At 37.0% G+C, this 23091-nt stretch overlaps 1 protein-coding gene across 6 annotated transcripts in view; it reads left to right on the top strand.

Annotated features, from left to right (window-relative positions):
* The window catches only part of DZIP1 (DAZ interacting zinc finger protein 1), a 41112-nt gene that overhangs the window by 5805 nt on the left and 12216 nt on the right, over positions 1-23091 (top strand). For 4 of the 6 annotated variants that reach the window (XR_005699476.2, XM_040055987.2, XM_040055983.2 and 1 more), the window contains 8 exons: positions 2995-3079; positions 4604-4728; positions 6921-7079; positions 7738-7875; positions 8885-8947; positions 10251-10391; positions 12748-12796; positions 14097-14156. Coding sequence is in view for 5 of the 6 variants with exons in the window: in XM_040055987.2 (XP_039911921.1) it covers positions 2995-3079; positions 4604-4728; positions 6921-7079; positions 7738-7875; positions 8885-8947; positions 10251-10391; positions 12748-12796; positions 14097-14156 (820 nt within the window). In the remaining variant the exon portion in view is untranslated. The remainder of the gene's footprint in view (positions 1-2994; positions 3080-4603; positions 4729-6920; positions 7080-7737; positions 7876-8884; positions 8948-10250; positions 10392-12747; positions 12797-14096; positions 14157-23091) is intronic. The other 2 variants (XM_040055988.2, XM_040055989.2) reach the window with 2 other exon arrangements.

The following is a 23091-nucleotide window of genomic DNA, read 5'->3' as shown; positions in this document are numbered from 1 at the left end:
TTAATCCAACACTAATATAAGTTTAACCATGAAATGCTACAATAAAATGGTACTGATACCTAAAAGTCATAAATTTAAGGCTTATTGGTCAGTACCTTCATGTGAGTAATACAAATTTAATTTTAAATAATATTTTTCATATTGTTCAGAATATTTTTAATATTGTTCAGAAATCTTATGTTCTCATGTACAATGAAGGCATACAGTGCATGTTGTGGTTAACACTGTGAAAAGTAGTTGCAAGAAAAGTGTTGCAATATTTCAAAACCTAAATATTCCCTGTGTTAATCCTGTCTCCTGCAGTAAGAGCTTTCTTTCACTACCAGCAAGTCAAACTGACATGAAGTTTGTGCTTGAATGGATAACATTATTTCACAGCCAATTTAATTCTGTAAATCATGTGCAATCTGTTACACTGTAAGCTCCCTCTTGGTTGGCAGTAATGCTTTGCTGCCATACTATATTACTTTATTTTGGTTTTATATTAGGTCTTGCATTTGCTTAACAAAATTTGTCTTAATTATTCATGGCTTTAGTGTTTGCTGAGAAGTGTGTTTTATAGGATACCCAACTACCAGTGGTGGCATTTTAAATGTAATAGGAAATGTAGGAATTTCACATAATCACAGAATCATTTCACTTGGAAAAGACCTCTGAGATCATCAAGTTCAACCCTTGACTGATCAACATCTTGTCAACTAGGCCATGGCTGTAAGTGCAGTGTTCATTTATTTCTTGAACACCTCCAGGGATGGTGATTCCACCACCTCCCTTGGCAGTCCATGCCGTTGTTTAACCGCCCTTTTAATGAAGAAATTCCTTCTGATGTCCAACCTGAATCTTCCCTGTCACAACTTGAGGCTGGGTCCTCTTATCCTGTCATTTGTTGCTTGGGAGAAGAGGCTGACCCCTCTGTATTTATACTCTCAGGAAGTTGTAAAGCATGATAAGGTCTCCCCTGAGCCTCCTTTTCTGCAGGCTAATCACCCCCAGCCCTCTCAGCTGCTCCTTGTAGGTCTTACCCTCCCCACCTTTCACCAGCTCCATTGCCCTTCTCTGGACATGCTCCAGCACCTCAATGCCCTTCTTATGGTGAGGGACCCAGAACTGGACACAGGGTTGGAGGTATGGCCTCACAAAGGCTGAGTATAGAAGGACAGTCAGTGCTCTGGTCCTGCTCTCCACAGTACTGCTGATACAAGCCAGGATGACTCTGGCCTTCTTGGCCACCTGGGCACACTGACTCACGTTCAGCAGCTGTTGGCAAACACCCTCTGGTCCTTTTCCACTGAGCAGCTTTATAGACACTGCCCCAAGCCTGGAATGCTGCAGGGGTTTTGTGGCTGAAGCGAAGGACCTGGTGCTCAGTCTTGCTGTACCTCATAAAGTTAGCCTCTGTTCGTCAATCCATCCTGTCCAGATCCTTCTGCAGAGCCTTCCTACCCTCCATCAGATCAACATTCCTGTTCAATTGGTGTTGTCTGCAAATTTACTGAGGTGCACTCAATCCCCTCATCCAAATCATCCATAAACATATTAGACTGGGCTGTCCCCAACGCTGATCCCTGGGGACATGACTAGTGACCAGATGCCAACTGGATGCGACACCAACACAATCTCTGGGCCTGTCCATCCAGACAGTTCTTAACCCAGAGAAGAGTGACCTCTCTAAGCCATGAGCTGCCAGCTTTTCCAGGAGAGTGCTATGGTAGATGGTGTTGAAGACTTTGCTGAAGTCCGGGTTGGCGATATCCACAGCCTTTTCCTCACCCACTAGGCAGGTCACCTGGTAATAAAAGGATCAGGTTAGCCAGGCAGGACCTGCTTTTCCTAAGCCCATGCTGGCTGGGTCTCATCACTTGGTTGTCCTGTATGTGATCACACTGAAGATGATCTGTTCCAGAACATTGCCAGGCACTGAGGTCAGGCTGGCAGGCCTGTAGCTCCCCAGATCCCCCTTGTGGCATTGATTATGGTGACAAGATCTTGAACCTGTTAAGCTGGTTTCTTACTGTCATATCACACTGATAAGTAAAAATTACTTTTTTTTATTGTCTGTCGTTTGTTAAAATGTATTTATTTGAAAAACAGAATGAGATAGAGGTAATTAATGACCCTAAAGTGATTAGGGAGCCTCATGCATAGTCTTAAAGTATGTTACAGAGTTTGTAGATGTAGCTTCTGTTTGTACTACCCATCTATTTTTAATATCTTCTGAACATTAGTAGAATGTAGTTTGAAGGTAAACAAAAGGAATATTTTGAAAAGGGAAGGATCCAATTTGACTTCGAATCTATGTTCAAAACTCATGGATAAATTATAGAAACAGTAATTGAAACAATTTTGTGCTTCAGAAGGATTCTAGGCAGCATACTAATGTAGCTACATACCTTTTCTTACAAGATTGTGTACTGTTACTTTACCTTGATTGAAATATCTGAGTATTTTACATATCCTCTGAGTATTGCCATCTTACAATTCATATACTCAAACCCATCTCTATTGGTTTTCTCCAGCTGTGTGGTGCTCTACTTTGTGGTGTTAGATGAATCTTAAGAACACCTGAACTGCTAGTTGGCTGGAGTCCGTGTATTTTTCCAAAGATGGTCAGCATGCCTTTTCCTTATTGTTCTCTACCTACATACATGAATCCTTGTCTGTGGTTTATATCTGAATTTGAACTTGCTTGGCCAGAGCCTATTCTGTTCAGTTTGTACAGTGCCTAGCACAATCAGATTCTTGCTCATGGCCACCACTGTGAAACTTTTGATAGCATTAGTATACTGACTTTACAGAAATTGGGTACCATGAAAATTTTTCTTCTTAATCTTGTGAGATGGAATTTGTTAAAGTTACCTTCTTTCTACACATGAACAAAATGTAATAACCTGTTAAAAGCCTTAACCACTGTATTTACCAAAAAGATGTTACTAATGTGTTTTTAACTGTTTTGTTGTTGTTGTTGTTGTGTTGTTTTGTTTTGTTATTTTGTAGTGTCCGTTTTGTGAAAAGGCTTTTATGACCTATTCCTTTTTACAAAGTCACATTCAAAGACGTCACTCAGGGGAGTCTGAGATCGGTATGTACTTTTGATGTTATCAAAAAAATTGAGAGAGGTAGTTTAGAAAAGTGTAAATACAGTGAGGATGTGCAGTCCATGGTTTTGTGTAACTTGGAAGAAAAGTTTTTACTTTTCATTTTTTAGGTGGCAGATCCCAGTTTCTATGAATCCAAGTGCCGCTGACTGATACAATGTATTGCACAACATATGTTGCAGTCTCTGGAAAATAGTTAACAAAAACCTGTGTGCCATCTTTGCAGAATTTTTTCAAACTAGCATTTCTGTTGAATACTTTAGCCAGTAGCACAGTTCAGAGGAGTTTCTCTTCAGGCATGTATGTTATGAAGGCATGGGTGAAATTAAGAAGCTGCACTGAGGAAAATAAATTTCATAAATATATAATAATTATTAATACAGAAATAGTCCACCCCACCTGAAACCAGTTTGAATAGGAACAGCCTCTCCTGAACTAAACTGACTGTAAAATGTAGTGAGAAAGAGAAACTGTTGCAAGCAGTCTAACTTCATCTATCTATGATACTCAAGGTTGCTTTACCACTAACTTGCATACATTTTTCTCTTCACTAAAAGACGTTTAGTTTGAAAAACAATGTTCTCAAAGTTTCTTTCATTCATATCTAATTTCTCTCCTTCCTGCTAGGCTGCATGTTTATGATTTATTGTTAAGGACTAACAAGTATTGACAGGTAACAGTGATTAGAAACAAGTTAGGAAAAAAGGAGCATTTGGGAGGAGGAAAAGTGGGAAGAATCTAATGAGGTCTGAACTGTAGCTTGTCAGGCAAATGAAACAGCAGCAAGAGTGAGAGGGGTCTGAATAAGCAGCATAAGTAGTGTGAATATATTGGAAGAAGAAAGAAGCTCTTGTGCACCTTACACTTGATAAAAATTATAGTGCAAGATGCTTCAGAAACAGTTGAAGTAATTGTTGTATAAAAGGATTAGCCTGAAATGGCCTTATGGGGAAAATCTCCCATGCAGTTATTTATGAAATAATATTAGATTCCCAGATGATGGGCAAGTAAATCCTTGGTAAGTTGATGAAGTGTTTCTCAGCTGAAGATTGTTGTGATTTTTGCATATTTTAACATTTTTGTTTGATATTTCCCCAATTATTTCCACATAAATAATTTGTTGTATTCCAAGTGGACTCCTTAGAAAAGTTATTTAGAATAAACTTAACCTAAGAGATTGAATAACTGAGGTTTACCTTCATACATTCTTTTTATAAGCCTGTGTTGCTTAGATTCCTTTGAAATTAGATTATAGTATACTTTTCCATGTAAATATTTCATAAACTATTTCACATGTCAGTGGTACAAGTATTTGTTGAGGTTAAGTTAGCAGTCCAGAGAATATACGTATTTAAAAGCATCTATGGAGGATCATGGTAGTGGGTGAGGTCTAAGAAAGTCACACTTTGTGAAGATGTTACTGAAACACTAGAAATGTCTTTGCAGTAAGTATTACAGTTCCAGAAATTGCAACAAACCTTTTTAAAATTTGTATTTCTTTCAAACAGAACAGAAGAAGAAAGGAAATATAGAAAAATTGCAGGATGAGATTGAAAAACTGAAGGAGCAGTTGCAGTTTACCAAGTCCCAGTTAGAGTTTGAACAGCAGGCTAATTTGGCCAGGTTGTCTAAGGTAATACGTACTAAGTAATGTGAACGTCTTATAAGAATTAGCACTTTGAACTGTGTTCGCTCGACCCAGAGAAGTACTGGATTTCCCGATGTTGAACACTTTCGAGATTCAGCTGGAAAGGTCCTGGGCCACTTTGCCTAGTTTGTGCTGTTGTCAAGAAAGGCTAGACCAGATTATCCCAGAGGATAATCCCTTCCAACGTGGTAGTCTGTGATGGATGATGATTTTCTTCCTTGTTTTCAGAGGGAATCCTGATCTTCTGCAAAACATGGAGTGGGTTTTTTTCCCTAACTCAGATTCAGACTTCTCTTTCTTCAGTCCTTTTGTTCCCCTTTTCTTGGAAGTGTTCAGCTTCCATTTTCAAAAGTAAGGAATGACCAAATCAGAAGCTGTCAGAGTTTCACTCAGGCGTGCGGAAGACCCAGAGCAATGGCTCTTCACTCTATGTGGACATGTGGAGAGTATTCTACTCATTCATTCTCTACCTACCTTTTGAGAAGTACATCTATAACATATTCCTCCTGCCCCCAAAGCATTGTTTTGTTTATGAGGGGGAACTTGGAGTATTCATAACAGTGCAGAGTAGATTTTTTGGTGCCTTAGGGGCCTCTTTTGAAGTCACTTGTCTTAGCTGACTCCTAACTGCAAGGGGGACTACCTGAAATGTCCTGAAGCTACAGCCTGCAGTGTTACACAACAAGAAGCTTTCAAAACTTCTCTGTTTTTCTGGGATGTCAGGGAAGATAGAAATGTCTGGTTACAGTTTGTCTGCCATGACTGACATCCACCATCAGCTCAGGTGTCATAATGTTACTGGCTTTTGATTGAAAGAGCAGATGTTTCCCATGTTAGGGTTTTTTTTTAAGAGAACGACTACTGGAGGGAGTTTGTGTATAAACTGCCGTGCTTGGTCCCTTCTGCTCCTTTGAGGTGAAAGGATACAGATGATCCCATTCTTCTTAGTTGGACAATGATTGCATGTTATAACTAGAGAACAAATTCAGGGTGAATGCTGTGATGGAAAAAAGGTGTTTCCTAAAAGATGTTTATGTCCTGGGCAGTGATGCAGGACTTCAAACAATTTGAGAACTATATAAAAATGCATCACTATGTAGTGGAATGGTTGAAGTAATCTAATTGATAAAGCTGGGTAAATGTATATGGAGATAAAGTAGTTCTAATTTCATCTATGAAACAATGGGCTCTGAGCTGAGTGCTGCTACTGAAGGACAAGATCTTAAACTTGTGATACACAGTCCTGGGGAAATGTTAGCAGCAGCTAGCAAAGAAAATCAAATGTTACCAATTATTCTGAAAAATATCTGTGCAAGCCACAGCCTAAATATGTTGTGTGGATCTAGTCCCTTCATCTCAAAAAGGATAGGACAGAGCTATGAGAGATGTGGAGATGGGCTACAAAGATGATCAGGGTGCATTTAGAATGACTGAGCATGCTGAGAGTTGTCAGTCTGAAAAAGAGACAAACACTTGATGAAGATGGAGGGTGAGATGCTGATACCTGTGAAGTCATGAGATAAAACAGAGAGAATAGTGATGAACCATTCCCTCTGTGCTCCAGTTCATGGCTCAGAATCCAACAAATGTGCCTAGCAGGAGCCAGATACAAACTAAAAGTAAAGTGCTTGGCTCTTCATGCAGCTTGTGAAGCTTTGTCAAAAGGTGTTGCAGCTGCTGAAAGCTGATGCGGCCACAGGGGATGACTGCAGAGTGTATGAGGAGAAAGGTGTTGAAATTTATGCAGTTAATGAAGTTCACAGAACTGTATCAGGCTCCAGAAGTCCTCTGAGCTGAAAACAGCTGGCAACTTTGAGACTGTGAAGGACAACATGCACGTTTGCTAGCCCAAATATTAGCCTTTCTTACTTAGACACTTAAGGCCTTTGTGAGAAACAGGATGCTGAACTAAGTGAATCTTTGATATGACCAAGTAAGGTCATTTGTGCATTTTTCAGTGGAAAATAATGAGCTACCAAAACTACTTTGAAGCATATTTGTTAGCTTGCAAAATGTATAGTTTGATTTCCCAGAATTCTTTAAAAAAACTGGTGTGTTTTATGTTTTTTGATGTCACAATTATTGAAAATGAGTGCATTCCACATGTAGTTTGGGAGCTTGAATTTGTATTGAATATGAGGAAAAGTAACAAGTAATGTTTTTTTAAAAAAATTCAGGAATGTGAGCAAAAATCAAAAGAAGAAGAGATTCTACAAGCATTTCATAAATGGAAAGATGAGGAAAGAGAGAAATTCACTGATCAAATAGAAAAAGTGAAAGATATGTTTATGAAAGATCTTAAGGAGTTGTATTCAAGAAATTCAACCTTAGAAAATGTAAGCAATTCAAATTTTCTAACATTTTAAAGCATTAATCCCTTACAATAGGTGGCAGTGAACCTCACATATTTGAAATGTGATATTGTCGTTGTAAAGCTCATCCTACAGAACTCTAAACATAATGATTGAATGGTAGCTATAATTGTATCTTTGTGTACAGGTATTTTATTAACATAATTTCAAGTTGCGGGGCTTTTTTTATTTGAAGGTTTGTTTTGTACAAATGAATGATCCCTTCAGCAATTACACCAGTTTTTCTTTATGACTCAACCTTTGAATGCCTGTTTATAAGTTAATAGATATTGGTGTGGTTAGTGCATGTTAGGTATCCTTATGTTAATATTCTCATAAGTGGCATGGAGGACAGAATTTGTGCATTTTTAATACATGCTTTGGAAATGCTCACTAGCAAGAGAATCATAAAAGTATGGCTGGGTCAGAAAACAAACCTGCATGGCATTACCATTGCAGCTTATATTTTGTAGCTGCTAGGTCCTGTGTACTTTTACAAGTCATATTTTTGTTAGATGTAGATATTATTAATGACATGAAATTTGATAAATGCTGAACTCGTGAGAAATGGGAGAAGTATCTGATGCAATCTCTGCATAACTGTGTTTAAAGAAAATTTTGTATTCCTCCTCCCTCCTATTAGCAACTGTTAGAAATACAAAAGTCCAATATGCAACAAAAATCCAATTTAGGAACACTGAAAGACAGCCATGAATTTCCAGAGGAGAAACCTCCACGTCCTCAGGATCATCCAGAAGTGGTTAGACATCTGGAAAAACAGGTAACTCTGTACCTTAATGTGTTGCTTTTGACAGATTACTTGCTTTCTTTTTATTTTTGTTCATCTCTGAGGAGGATATGAAATCCCTAAGTAAAATTTTCATTCTTCTCAATGCCAAAAATAGCTGGTTTTAAAGATTTAATACTATTTAATACTATCTATATAATGGCAAACAAGAATTTATTTTCTTTATCCTTTATAAATGAAGTGTTATCTATTTATTATTATTCTCTTATTCTTTATGATTAAATATATCTATATTTGCCAAGTATGGTGGCAGTTCAATTCCAGAAGGCTCTAATAAAGCATTTAGGTTTACTCATCTGTGAGGCCACTTACAGAAAAATTTGTATATTCCATTTCCCAAAATGAAATTAGGTAAATTTCTGACAGGGTTTTCCAAACGTTGCCTTTTGTTTTCTTTCCTGGTTTTTGGGATGTGAATATCTTTGTTTACTGCTGGTACTATACAGAAGTTTGGTCACTTCTGCTCAAAAGATGTGCAAAACTTAGTTTTGCTTTATGGGATTTTTTATTTCATCAAAGAATATTGGCTTCACTCTAAAACTCATATGTTAATCTTGAGGTTTTGTCATTATTACACAGAATAGGTTGTTAATGAGTGCTCAAAATTACATTATGTAGAGGGAAACCTCCCTGCTCTTACTACTCTTTTTGTTAATACACAGAGATGTATCAAAATGCTTGTGTATTTCTCACTCACAGTGACTGCATATAGAAATCAAAGAGCAAAAACCACACTCAAATGTATAAATCATGCTAATAACTGTTCTAGGCATAAAATACTGGGTTACCGAAATTTCATATAATCTGTCATTGTTTTTGTATTTATGCTTTATTTAGGAAAAGAAAGCTGCATATAATGTGTTATTAAGTTGTTGTTATTATTATCAAAGCTGCAATAATATGTTATTAGCAAGAAACAAAGTTGCATATATCAAACTAAACATGTTGTTAACAAGAATTAACATGGATTTCTTCTATGCAGGAAAAAAAGTGGACATCTTTAATACAAGCCATCCGTCATGACCATGAGACAGAAAAGTCTGTGGTAAGTGGCATAGCAAGCCACTTACACCTAAAGGAGACTTTTTTTTATTTTCTTTACCCTTTCAGTAGTTCTTGATATGCTCTAGTACATCTGCCAGGTATCAAGAGTTTAAAAGAGTGTGTTCTCTTAGCTGTGTTTATCAACTCTATGTATCTGTTCTGGTAGGATCTTCGTGTTTCCGTTAAGGCCAGGGTTGAAACTGAATTTATAATTTCAGAATCTGACAGAAAACTGAAACTGTATCTGTCTTTTGAAGAGCTTACAGCTGATTCTGTGAGCACGGTATTATACAGTATTTTCTGTGTTATGTGGGTAGGCTGAATAGTTGAGATATGACTTACCAACATGTAGCTTTCATCCACCCTATACCTGCTGCTTCCATTGACCTGTGGCATATGTCTCAGTCTGTTTTTTCTCCTTCCTATCACTTCTCTATTGCTTTTTCTGTTGTAGCTTTCTAATGCACAATCTGTTCAGCTTTTCCAGGAGAAAACACCATGGCATTTTATTTTGCATCAGTTTATGTATTTTACTATACAAAGCTTTATTCCTCGGAAATTTTTTTTTTTTTTTTTTTTTTTTTTTTTTTTTTTTTTTTTTTTTTTTTTTTTTTTTTTTTTTTTTTTACGTCTGCATTTCTTTTTAATCTCTTTCCTGCTTTGTTTCTCTTGCTTCTTTTCCTTTCATTTTCCTTTCATCTGCGTGACCATGTAAGAACTGAGCAGATCATAGTGGTCTGACCAATGCTTCTCCTCCTCTGGCAAGAAAACATTGGGGAGGAACCATGGAACAGTCCTCAAAAAGGATGTAGTTAAAGATACACCCACATACAGTGCAAGAATAGAATAAGGGAGGAGTACTGTAAGTATTACTTTTGGGATGGTGCACTTAAATAATGTTCCCTTTGTTCCACATTAGGAGTTAATATACTAGGTTTATTATAAAAATGCACATATTACCTCCTTAAAGTATCATTACTGGGCACTGTTTATAATGAAAACATTTTTATAGATTTATACAGTTTTCCTGCAATCTTATTTTTAGGCAATGTCAGCAATGTGTTTGTGTGTCCTTTTCTTTATATTGGGATTTAGGTAGTCTTTCCTGTGTAATTCAAAAGTGATCCAAACAACTGTTTTATAATATATACAAGTCCTAGTGAAGTCACAGAGAACATCAAGTTTTTGCTGAGGAAAAGAAAATGTTACAAGTATCTAAGCATGACACTTGTTTAGACTTTATAGCATTAATGTATTTTATATAGTGTTAATATGATGTTACTTTTCCTCTGATTGCTTTCTAGCTGCAGTCACAGATTGAATCAATCAAAACATCAGCGAGGGAGGACCTGAACAGAAATAACACCTTTTACAGGACGAGGATAGAAAAATTGGAGCAGAGGCTTCAGCAGCAGAATGAGATGATTACTAATCAAAAGAAGCGGGTCTGTTTCATGAAACACTCTGTTTCAGAGAGGACAGGACAGAGAAACACTATACTAGCATTTGTTTTTGATATTTCTCTGATTACATATTTAATATTCACAGTTTGTAATAGTATTGCTGGAGTGTCTTGGTTATGCTTTGGAAATTATTTTAAATAAGAATAAGGTAAATAATAAGTTAATATGTTAATCAATAGGAATAGATCTGGGAAAGAGACACAGGAATGTAAACCAGGAATTTAAACACATTTGATGAAGAAAGGCTTCATAAACCAAAATTTTTTGATAGTGAAAAGAATTTAATCTGCCACAAAATATTTAAAACAAGTTCTAGTGTTTGAAATCTGAAAATACATTACTTCTCATACTAAATATAAAGTATTATGTACATTACTGTGAGAATAATTATTTAAAATATTGCCACATGAAATTTAACAAGACCAACTGCCAGATTCTCCACCTGAGATGGGGTGACCCTGGTTATACCCACAAATTGAGGAGCAAGAGGCTGGAGAGTAGTCCTGCAGAAAGAGATCTCGGGGTTTGAGGTGATGTCAAGTTGAATATGAGTTAGCAGTGCCCTGCTGGCAGCCACGTGGGCTGCCATGCTTGCTTGCCATGCCATGCCATGCTTGCCATGGGCAAGTCCCATCCATGTCCTGGGCTGCATCTCCAGCTGGCTGAGGGTTGTGATTGTCCCACTCTGCTCTGTGCTGGTGCTGCCTGACCTCGAGTCCTGTGTGCAGTTTTGGGTGGCTCAGTATAAGAAGGGCACCAGACTATTTCAGTGCATCCAGAGGAGGGCAAACAAGATGCTCAAAGGTCTTGAGGGCATTTTACGAGGAGTAGCTGTTGTTACTTGCCTTGTTCAGCTTGGAGAAGAGAAGGCTGAGAGGTGATCTCATCACAGCCTCAAGGGAGTCTGTGGAGGAGGAGGGGTGATAGGACACAAGGAAATGGAATGAAGCAGAGGAGGTTCAGACTGGACATTAGGAAAGAGTTCTTCGCTCTGAGGGTGGTTGTACACTGGAACTGACTCCCTAGGGGAGTGATCTGAGCCTGTCAGAGCTCTTGGAGTGTCTGGACAATGCTCTTAGGTTTAAGTTTTAGGTAGCTTAGTGAGTGAATTGGACTTGATCCTTGTAGGTCCCATCCAGCCTGAGATAGTCTATGATTCTGTGTTTGGAAATGAATTGTTTTTGCATAAAATAAGGTTTTGTTGAAACATAACTGTAGATTTTTAGAGGTGATGGAGCAGGGAAGATCTGGGTAGTCTGGAGTTTTAGACTATGGCATGATTATGTGGCCTATTCCTCTATTAGATGGTGCATTCTTTTTAAATCAACATCTGATTTAAAATACACATTTTGCTTGAGATTAATGTTAAACCTGTACTTGAATGCTTAAAGAATGGAAAGACAAATAATAGCTTTTACATCTCCACCGTCACAAATTTTATAGCTGGAGAAATGGAGGACTGAATGATAAATGAATTTCCTTCAATAGAGTGACTTTTGGAAAGATAACAATATGAACACAGATGTGTAATATGTTCAGAGGAGTCCAAGTCTGATGTTTGTGAAGTACACTTGTGCAGATCTACATTCTCAATCCCTGGAAAATAGAAGGGCTTGAGAAATAGCTAACACTTTTGCAGGATCCAAACTTAATGGACAATGAATAGGGGCACTGCTCTCTATAACCAAACAGATAAATAAAAAAGGATCATGGTCCAATATCTTGTGCCAGCTCCATCTGGCGCTGGCTATGTGTTTGAATGAATTGTGTTCTTCTTCTCTGTTGGAAATTTGAGTGTAGAACATTGTTTTAATGATATAGGATTCACAAGTTTCCTGTTTTCTTTAGATCACATTACAGCTAACATGTTTCTTTTCCTCTGTTAGTTCAGTGCTTGTCCTGGGGTGTCAAATAGACAAACCTGTAAAGCAGAGAGGAGAACTGTTCATGCATTTAAAATCAATGTGTAATTAAACGCTCCAGTGTTTCCCTGGAGTGAAAGCTAGGCTTGCAAAATGGAACACGAATTGCTGAGGAAGAAAGTATTGAAACTCTTAAGTGCTGAAGTGGCCCATAAGTCTGCTCTCATTTGACTTTAAAAGTTGCAATAACAGGATGTACAAAACATGAGTTCACATGAAGACAATAAAAAAATGTTCATTAAGCATGAAAAAAATATATATATTGGGCACAGAAGTAGTATTTTTATCCCTAAATCATAACCAATAATTTCTGTTATGGAATAGTACTGAAACTAGGTATTTTATGCTAAATGTTCATTCTAGATATTGATCCTTTACATTTATATCTATTCACGTATCTGTGTTTTCTTCTTTAGATAAAAGAACTGTCCACAAAACCAGCTCCAGGTGTTAAAATGTATGATGGTGAGTACAAACTGTAAGAAAAAACAGACTTGGTTTCTGATTTCTGCAGCCTGTCTGAAAAAAATATAGATATCAACTGGACTAACAAAATACTGCAATAAAATCAGTACTGGAAATGTGTTTGTTTTTCACAGGGTCTCTACCTGTTTCCATGCCATGATTTAGAAAGATCAAGTTTTGTTAGCTGTAAGGACTTCTATTGTACAAAGCTGATTGCTTGAGTAGTGAGGAGATGTGAAATAGAACAACTTATTTTGTATTACATAAATACTTCCAGAATTGCTTTATGAAGTGTAGTTTTAATATTTTTTTTCATACTTCACTGTCCTTAGGTTGCAGAACGCACAAAAGGAAAAATACTGAAAGAGTAGACAAAACTGATTAACTTGTCAGTTAAGACACAGATGTTCAGAGAATGTTAAGAACTTTTATATTTTTGTCTGTGCAATACTTTAACGTCTGATGTCTATTACAAATAGCTAAACCTGATAATGGTGTTTCAGGATGTTGTCCTGCACCACAAACATCTATATAGTTAATGCTGCAGTTGCAGTGACTTGAAGTAGGTTTATTGCAATAGGTGATGGCAGATGAATTAATTCTGATCCCAGTTTGGAAACCATTTTGCTGTATTAACAAGGCACTGGCCTGAACTGAGTCAAACAGCAGGGAGTAGGTTTAGTTTGAGGAAGGCCTAGTAAGAGCATGGCCATGTGGCTTTTCAGCTGTAGCTGGTCATTCACACTGAAGCACAGGCAAGTAAAAGTCCATGGCACACAGGCAAATTTGCTCCTAGCCCCAGGTTGATCAGAGGAATGTAGGATTGAAGTGCTAATTCACTCCAAGACTTTACTCTATACAAGATCTATAGATGTATGAGGGTTTGTACTCATTGATGTCAGGTGTGGATGCTGCAGATCCTCTCTGGGAATACAAGCCCCAGTCAGTCTGGTCTTGACTAAGTAGCTTTGGGCCAAGACTTCTTCCCTGTGGCACAAAGACGGCATGAACTCATGACCGAAAAAATGATCACATTGTAGTCCAGTGATAATTTACTTAGTAGTTTCTTTTCCTGATTCTAGAAGTGTTAAAAATGCTAAGCATATATAGAGATGTACTTCTATGTTGGGAAGGAACAGTTTTTACTTTGTAAATGTTTTGTTTATTTTTCCCCATTAATATTAAAAAACCCTATTTTATAGATATGATTAAATATTACTGCATTTAAGAATCTCTACTTGTCTGTTACTGTTTACTATAATACAATTCCATTGTTTTTTTTATTATTATATTATTTTAGTGAACACTCCTGTGGAGAATCTCCAAGAACCTAAACCAAGTCCACCAATTACCCCACACGGTGAGTTTTTTTGATAGATTGAGATCCAACTGAATCTATCAAACTGAATCTAACGCTCACTCTTCTCAGATATGTTGCTTGTCAAATCATAGGTCTAAGAGTAGTTATATTGAAAGAACATAATATGTACATCAGAGCTGAGAATTTCTATGAAATAATTATAAGGATGCACTACTGAGGAGAATAAATGAAAACCAAATTAAAATAATTTGAGAATATTTCCTCGATTATGTATATTTTTGAAGCACTTAGATGAAATTTATTGAGGAAAATGTTTGTGTTTTCTAATGGAAAATATGCTTATCTGATGTGTGCATATACTGGATAGGTACATGCATCTACTGGAATTTGTATAGGGAAACACGTGGAGATGTTTGTTTAGAAGTCTTGAAATACTGTATTTTCCATGTGACTTCAAATGGCAAGGAGTAAAAATACAGAAGAAATAATCAAAATAGACAGTTATCCTGTCCTAGTTCTTCCAGAGTATATTTGTGGTTACATATAGATCATTATTTAGGTATATTAACTTGTGGCATTGTGGTATCCCTTAGAAGGGAAGCGAGCAAAGGAGCTATATTTACATTGTTTTGTACTTTGTGAAAATAGTTTTAGGTTTTTTTAATCAGTATGCAGATTAATGGAGAGTATTGTTATATATTCTGCAACCAGTATTCTACGATCGACTAATTATTTATTTTCTTTTTAAGTAGTAAAGTAATGAAAAATGAGCAAGCAAAATGTTAAAAACCAGTTTATTAATTTGAATTATAGTTAAATAATGGATTTTTCTAATTATTTCTCTTAGTTTTTAAACCTGTGACAGTGAGACTAAGTGGAATTTGTCCGTGAAAAATGTAGATAATTTATTTTTTTTGCCAAATACAAAAATTTCTGAAAATGTCTCTGTGGAGAAAGGGCACTATATATCAAGCTTTCGATAACTTGATGAGGAATGAAAAACTCATGTAGTGCTCATTTTAAATTATTTTTCATGACAAGAATTTTTTAAAAAAGGAAAACATTTTATTATTGGTAATTATTTGAATAATATGGAGATTTCTTTCTAAGCTATGCAAAGTTTAGTAGTTCATTGCTTGTAGCTTTCTAAGTTAAACTGTATGGATGTATATTGTGTGGGCAAAAGTAATAGTATATTAAGTATAGAGAATTAGGATTAGCATTTTAAACAATGAATTCTTTTTCATTTAAGCCAGCCACATTACACCAAAGCAGTAGTTCTGGTTCTGGCTAAGAAGTCTCACAGCATGTAGTTTATCAATTTCCCTGAACTTAAGATTTAAGTTTTATGAAGGTTATTGCTCCTAAGGACTTAGCCATCAAGCTTGTCAGGCATTAGTTACTTGGTGCATTTGCTTTCATTTGTACTGAGGACAGAAACAGTCCTGTGAACATTAGTATTTTTTGTACTCTGACAATTTAAATCAGCTCATTCAGATCTTTCATAATTTCTTGCTGCTTCAAATATGAAGTTTGTGACATCTCGAGAAATTTCTCAAGATAGAAAAGGCTGTTCCTGCCATTGATACACAAAAGATTCATCATCAGTTTATTATGAAACCTCAAAGAAGGTGTTCCCTTCAGAGTCCTTTGCTGATTACAGTTTTATTTATCTCTGCAGGTCTCTCTGTCTGTCCCCTTTCTTCCCTTCTGGATTGTTTTTTAAACTTGCCTTACCTAATTTTCTGGAGGTTAGCAGAAGTTATGGTGTCTTTCCCGAAGTTTTCAGGACTCCTCAAGGGATTGACTTACTGAATTAAGACATCATGGCTGCATCTCATGTCTTTATGAAAATGAAAGCACTTCCTGGTAACTTCTGTAGACAAATTTATTTAGCACAGATCATCTTATAATTGCCTGTGTATAAGATATCTTCATTCTTCTTTTTTTTTTTTTTTTTTTTTTAAATTAAATCTAGAAAAGGCTCTCTAATGTGAATTTAAGTACACTTTTCAAAGCCGCTCAGAAGCTTTTGCATCCTAGTATTCGTTCTGCACATCTTAAATCTGTGTTATGAAAAGATACCCAAGTTGCAAATGCGAGTTACCCTAGGTGTTAAGTAGGAGAATAACTATGTTAGTTTGGTGTTTTTGTGTTAATATTCCCAACTTCTTTTGAAAGCTAGTAGAGCTCCTTGAATGCCATCCTGGCAGAACATTCTTCTATCCATTTCTGAGCTACCTGTAGGGTTTTGTGCAGATATTACTTATGTTTTACTTTCAAAGGTTATTTCAGTCCCACAAAAAAGCAACAGATTAATTACAATTTATTTTTTTAAATAATATTTTAAAATTAGGCTTTGGCTCCTATATTGCTCTTGAAATGTTGATACTTGTTCAATATTTAGTCTTTGTTAGGTAAATAATATTCAGTGGCATTGAAGACAGTAGTTAAAAATGCAAAGCTACCGACTAGATTGCTCATGAAAACATATGTCTCGGTCTACAAACATGGTGTGGACACCAAGGCTCAGCTCTCACTAGGGACATAGCTGAGGCATCTGAGAAAAATTTAGTAAAAGTACTTACTCTTCCTAGACAGTAAACAGAGAAAAGGGGTGCTTTCAGAGTTTGGTTCAGCTGAACTAAGATCTGAATGCTCTTTGAAGTTGCCTGTATCTCTTCGACGTCTGTAGGAGTCTGAGGTGACTAGGCTCCTAACTTAGAGGCCTCAGGTAAGCATCAAAAAAAAATCACACTTAGGAATATTGGTTTAAAATTAATATTTCTGCTGCTTATGTGCAGTATATGGCTTTCTATTCATCAGTTAGGAGAAAAAAATACATGAAGTGCATTCATTTAAAAACAATAGTCCAAATTACAGGTATCACAGATTAGGTCTGGCAGCTCTTTGTATGTGTAATTTGAGTATAAATTAAAGGAGTGTATAATGACTGTAGCCATAGCTTCCATTCCTTATACCTTCAAGAAATGCAGTAGTTTAAAAAAACCCAAATTCTATGTTTTTTCCTAGGTTGTTACATTGCAAGTTCAAAGTGCTTACTCTAGATGACACTACACCATAGATAATTGTATCGCTTCTCTTCAGGCTAAAAGTTCTTTAGCACTTCATATTTCAACATAAATAGGTGGGATTTCTTCTGTAAATGTTGGTCAGAAGACTGTTTTTCCAACAGTACTGTCAGAATATTGTTTTGGGTTTTTTTAACTAGAAGAACAGACAAATAATATACGATATGCATGAAACATACACGGCCTGAATCCTTCATTGTTGTTAGATATATTTTCCTATTCCACCTGCGTAGAAATTGTCTTCAAATACTCTTTAAAACGGGTATTTAATTATTTCTTAAAGTATGCTGGGCACATAATTTTTCGGTAGTATACTTATCCAGTAAGAAATTAAGGTAACCTGATCTTTTGATGCATCTCATCTGTGTCTCTACACATACTAGCTGGCAGAAGAGATACTCTGGAAGATGTGGGAGGATAGACACACCACTGCTGGCCCTAATGATGGCTAGAATTAATATGGCTGATCAGATGGCCAGAAGAAGCACTTCTCTGGTAAACAAGGAGAGGACTCCTTAAGGGGGGTCATCTCCACTTGTCTATAAACCAGAGTAATGATTTTTCTTAAGTGTGATTCCAATGTGATGTTTAATAGATATCTCAGAATATGTGTACAGTGAAGAGAAAGAAAAGGCTTGTTTACCTAAGGGAAGTTGGTGTTTTCAGGTGTCACACTCCCTCATGCCTTAGCATTTGATCTCCTTTGTTACCATGCCATGAACAACAGTATTGCATGTAACAGTAATGCATTTTGGGTCTGCTCTTGCAACTGTTCTTAGTAATTACTGATTTTTCATTTCCCCTGTTTCTGGTACACTGAGGAAGAGAAGACTGTACCTTTATGCCCGACCAGCAGACTATTTTCAGGTCCGAGGTCTGGGGACTGGGATTTTCCTGTTACATTAAGTCACTTGTCAAGGGCTTGTGCAGAGATGGGTCAGCCCCTTTAAGCAGAGAGCATTTGAGTAAAGTACAGGTAAAGCAAGCATAGATTAAATCCAACTACACAGCAACTGCCTTACTGACTGGTAAGTCCAGCCAAGAAACTCAGAGGCCTCAGTGCCCATGCAGCTTAATTAAATCTTCCTGGAGCATTTAATCTGTGATTCAGGCTCTGTACTTCTAAACAGACGCATTTCAGGCTTTTGGGAATGATTCCAAACTGTATCTGAACACTGTTTTGGAGAACCTTAGTTGGTGAAGGGCAGCTGTGTGCCAGGAGCAGTAGTGTGGAGAATCATCTTCCTGTGCCCAGGAATGCTCTGGCCACTGATAAATTTTACAGCCTTAGAGAGTGAAAGACTAGAAGTCCATTTTTCTCTCAGAGTTTTGCTTTTAAATGTTTTCCTAAGATATCTTGGTATTTATATCTCGTTAACAACTTGTGATGGGGTAAGAAGCATTTCTTTTCAAACTTCTATTTTGGGCAAGTTCTGTGGGAGCAAATCTTAAGTGTGGTAATTGGCTTGGAAAAGCAGGTGAGAGCTGAATATCACCAGAGGCATGGAAAGCATGGAGAGAGCAGCTCCCATACCCAAGCATTTATGCCACCAGATTTAATCCCCTTTACTTGGGGAGTATTGGAGATGTGGCAGTGTCACTTAGCTCCAAATGCTGCTTTCACTGTGATTGCCTGTCACAGTGCATCCATGTTTGTACCTGGTGTACAAGAAGTGCCAAAAACCATCTTCATGCAGCATCACTTCTTCCCCTTCTACCCACAGAGCATAACAACCATTTATAGTGCAAGAGGTTTTTTGTGAAGAGTGGGGAAAATACAAGTAGACCCAAAATACTGATCAACAAATTTCTTTCTCTTATAATGCCTGTAGTTGACTGAAACTACAGTTTACATACCTGTTTTTATTGTAAACTCAAGAAGACCCTTAAGCTCTAGTTTTCATTGATCTCAATTAATTTGTAAGAGGTGAATGTTAACATTTTAAAAACCTGAATACTTATAAGTCTACATGTAATCATTTTCAAGCATGTCTTATATCTGAAGTTTATGAAGTTGCAAATAGACTGTAGTCTGGCTTCCTTTTTGTGAAGCCAATTGTACCTGACAGACTATAGAATGATAAATTCAGTGTGTTTAGGAAGCTGTTTGCAGCACAGACATTTCAGGAATTCTTTAAAACAGATGATAATACTGAGTCTTACTCAATTGGAGTGATTGAAGATTTTTTTAATTGGTTTTATTGGGAATTATCTCATATATATGTATATGTGTGTTAAATCTCTGTCTTGCACATATGGACTCAGTACTTAATAACTCTCTGGAATAGTGAGTTAATATATTTTTCCATATATTTTTGAGGTTTACCTTGTCCATTTCACTTGTATTTTTTAAACTTCTAGTATAAAATTGCGCATAAACAATATTTTTAAATACATCTTAAAAAATTGCTTCTTATGAGAAATGAACAACGATGATGATTCACGTAATCCTGGGTGGCCCTGTCATTGTAGATGTCTAAACATACCCTACCTGGCCTACCTGGTGCCATTCCAGAAGCTGTGTGATGTATCAGTCAACCTTGCACTGATGGCTTAAAACTCTGGTGGATCTGGGATAACACCTGTGTTTGGATGCACCTGTGTTTGGACAACAGAATCACTCCTGGACTGACTATTGTATTAGGGTCTTCTCTACAAAAATGTACCCCCAAGGCAGTGAAGAGTCATGTTGCAGTGGGTTTGTGATGGTTAAGCAGGTTGTCAGCAATCAAGAAAGTTGACATCAGTGTGGTGGTTTTTTTCCTGACTTTCCCACTCTGGACCTTGACCTTTTTCTGTCCTTTTTGTCTGGTGTTCCTGTTCTTCCTCATTATTAGAGCAGGCACCCTTGGTGCATATGCTGGAGCCCATAGAGGAGCTTTCAGAAGAGGAAAAAGGTAATGATTGATTCAGCTCAAAATACGCTGGCATGTGTGTCTTGAAAACAAAAAATATTATTTGATACTTACATTATTTTTCATTGTATTTCATTATATTTGTGTGATTTGGGTGGGAACATTGTGTCAATCTCCTGTTTGCTATTGCTTGTAAATATTATGATTTCCTTATCCAAGTTCAATAGTTTTTTTTTTTAAATCTGGCTGACTTCTTTAAAGCAGGCACATTCCGTATGTCTAAAGGGATTTGAACAAAGCACAGCAAAAATGTTTGATGGGGAAAAGCCGCTCACTAGGAAATTCTTGGTGCTGACACTATTGCAATATGTGCTCACTCCCTTTTTAAACTCTGCATAAGAGCGTAAAGAGTCCAGGTGGAAGGAAGTTGATGGTGGAGGTTGCAGCTGCCAGCTTTCATGAATTCATTACTGATACTTTAACAAGTAATCTGACTTGCACCTACCCATAAGCAGCCCCAGCTCCAGCCAGGGAATTCAGAATAAAGTAACATAGCCCAGCATTGGCAGCTGTTGTGCCTCTTCCAAGGAGGACTTGGAGAAGGCCACATTTACAATGACAGAACAGAAGGCTCTGGCTCATCCTGCACAGTATTCTCCTGAAGGCAGCTAATAGTACCTTAGGTGAAACACCAAATAGCTGAATAACATAAAAATCTCTTCTGTCTGTTAAAATCAAAATCAGTCTTGATCCCTACAGCCAGTGAGTTTAAATTTCAAAGAAATGATGCTGTTTTGAAAACAAAATTTTTGTTTGAATATGTGTGTTGAGAGGTTTCCCCAGGGAAAATCCAATGACTCTGAACAATCTGAAATAAATACTGCTTGCATTTTTGCCGTTCCTGCTGTTTCTCTTGCTTGCCATCTTCTCTCTTGATGGATTGTCTTTGTTTCTTCTGCTGTGCCTAAAGGCATGACCTGAAGTGCAGAAGAGAAAAAGAAAGAATGCAGTCTGAAAAAATAGACCAAGATTTTTTTGGTTTTGATGACAGTCATTTGCAAGGGAGAGTGTGGAAATTCTTGACTCAGAACATAATTTTCTAGGATTATGTAGGAGCTGAGACAGTGGACCAGATGTAAGGTCCCCTGTCTCGAAAGTTAAATCTAGTATTTAGGGCTGAATAAGAAAACAGTTCCTTAAATAATTGCTCTGGCAAAGAGGATTTGGTTAGAGTTAATTAGCAGGAATTAATATTGTCATTAATTAGGATAATGCTGGATAGTCTTGTTACTCTTATTAGCATGTAGTAATTAGGCATTTAAAAATGAGTTTAAATGTATCAATTTTATTGTAAGGATTAACGTTGGAAAGAGGCAGGATTTCCAGAAGGCTTCTGGGAGCCTTCCACTTCAAAATGTCTTGTGTATGGGTGTCTGGGAGGATTTTGTACTGAATAATGCCATCTTGTCCTTACTGGGGATAGTCACATAGCCCTGTGTTTCCTCAAGACCAGTTGTTTGCCTCTTCTAGGACTCAGTTCTCCAGACAAATCAGTTTTGGTCTCATCTCTGTCAGGGACCGAGTTGTCCATGCAGTTCACTAAACCAGATGGGACTTCAGCCTGATGATGTCCTCTTCAACACAGACCTAATAATATGGCAGCTGGACTCTCAGTTTTCATTACCTATGGTTCTTTCCAGGAGCCCATGGGAAGCCGGTTCCTCAACGCTGGCTAATATGTTATTTGTGCATCTTGAGGCTTTTTGGTCTCCTCTTTAGGGTGCTTGTCTTTCCCTTAAAGAAAAATGAAAAGTAAATGGAACTGCTTTCTAATATGCTGTCATTGTGTACAAATAGAAAAAGTGGCACATTTGTTTTAAAATAAAATATTTGAAAGTCACAATATGGAATTATGCCTTAATTCCTGTCCTTGTCTGTTGCGTGGCAGATGACTCTGCTGCCCTGTAAGGCATACTGAGAAGAGACAAACTCCTGCCCAAGATTTCCTGTTACTTCAGGGGAGTTGAGAGTGTGGTTTACAGCACGCTTTCCTGCGATATTTTATACCCTTTGTCAGCTTTGCTGACCATGGCCCGATAGAAGCAGCCATCATGGTTGCACAGGTTATCACTTCATTTACTGTAAGTGGCATTCAGTAAAACTTTGTCTTGCCAGTGACACCTTATAGACAGGTTCCAGATGTGTGTGTTTTGCTTCTTTCCTCTCCTGTATGACTCTATAATCCTTTGGCCTAACTTAAATGTCAGTCTTCATTTTAGATGGAAGAATCTGTCTAGATGATACTTTATTTCTTGCATAAGAGTTCTTTATTGACATAAGAGTCATTATTGACACTTAAAGCAAGGGAAAGAGATAGGAACTTCTTTGTCTGCTTTTAAGTATGTATGATGTCATAGATCTGCATAGAAGAAAACGTGACACTGAACTTTGTCCTTGAAAGATTTTTGAAGATGACTATTATCCATCATGTATTTTATGTGAAACAGTCTGCCCCAGACAAAGGTTTTGTCTTTACCAAGACTTTGAAAGTGTTACAACTTTGCAAAGGTTTAATTTCAGTAGATTATTTTATCAGAGAATATCTTGTTGCTTGAAGCTTTTCTTGAGCAAAAGTTTGTAGTATTCTTGTTCTGATTCCTGATAGAATTCAGCTTTTCTTTGAAATACTACATTTAGAGAACTTAAGTATCAGGAAAGAGTCTTTCTTTATCAGAAGTTTTCAAGTACAAAGCTAAAAGCAAAGATTTTTGTTGCTAAATGCTCAGCACCATATCTTTACAGCAATTCTGTAACAAGAGCAATAGAAGATACTTGTGATGGTGAGTACAAGGTGCTGAGGTACAGATTCCAAGTGAGCTGGCTTTTGTAAGCTAGCCCAATACTTTGGAAATTACACAATTCCATGTAGATAAAAAGTGCACATATATGGCTATGCTGTTTCTAAAGAATGCATGCTTCAGTGCAGTTTTTAACTCTCATGTAATATGGATTTTTAAAGTATCTCTT

This window comes from Hirundo rustica, chromosome 2 (assembly GCF_015227805.2).
Source record: "Hirundo rustica isolate bHirRus1 chromosome 2, bHirRus1.pri.v3, whole genome shotgun sequence".
Classification (NCBI taxonomy): domain Eukaryota; kingdom Metazoa; phylum Chordata; class Aves; order Passeriformes; family Hirundinidae; genus Hirundo; species Hirundo rustica.
Note: the sequence above shows the minus strand (reverse complement) of the source record. Positions and strands in the feature narration are given on the sequence as shown.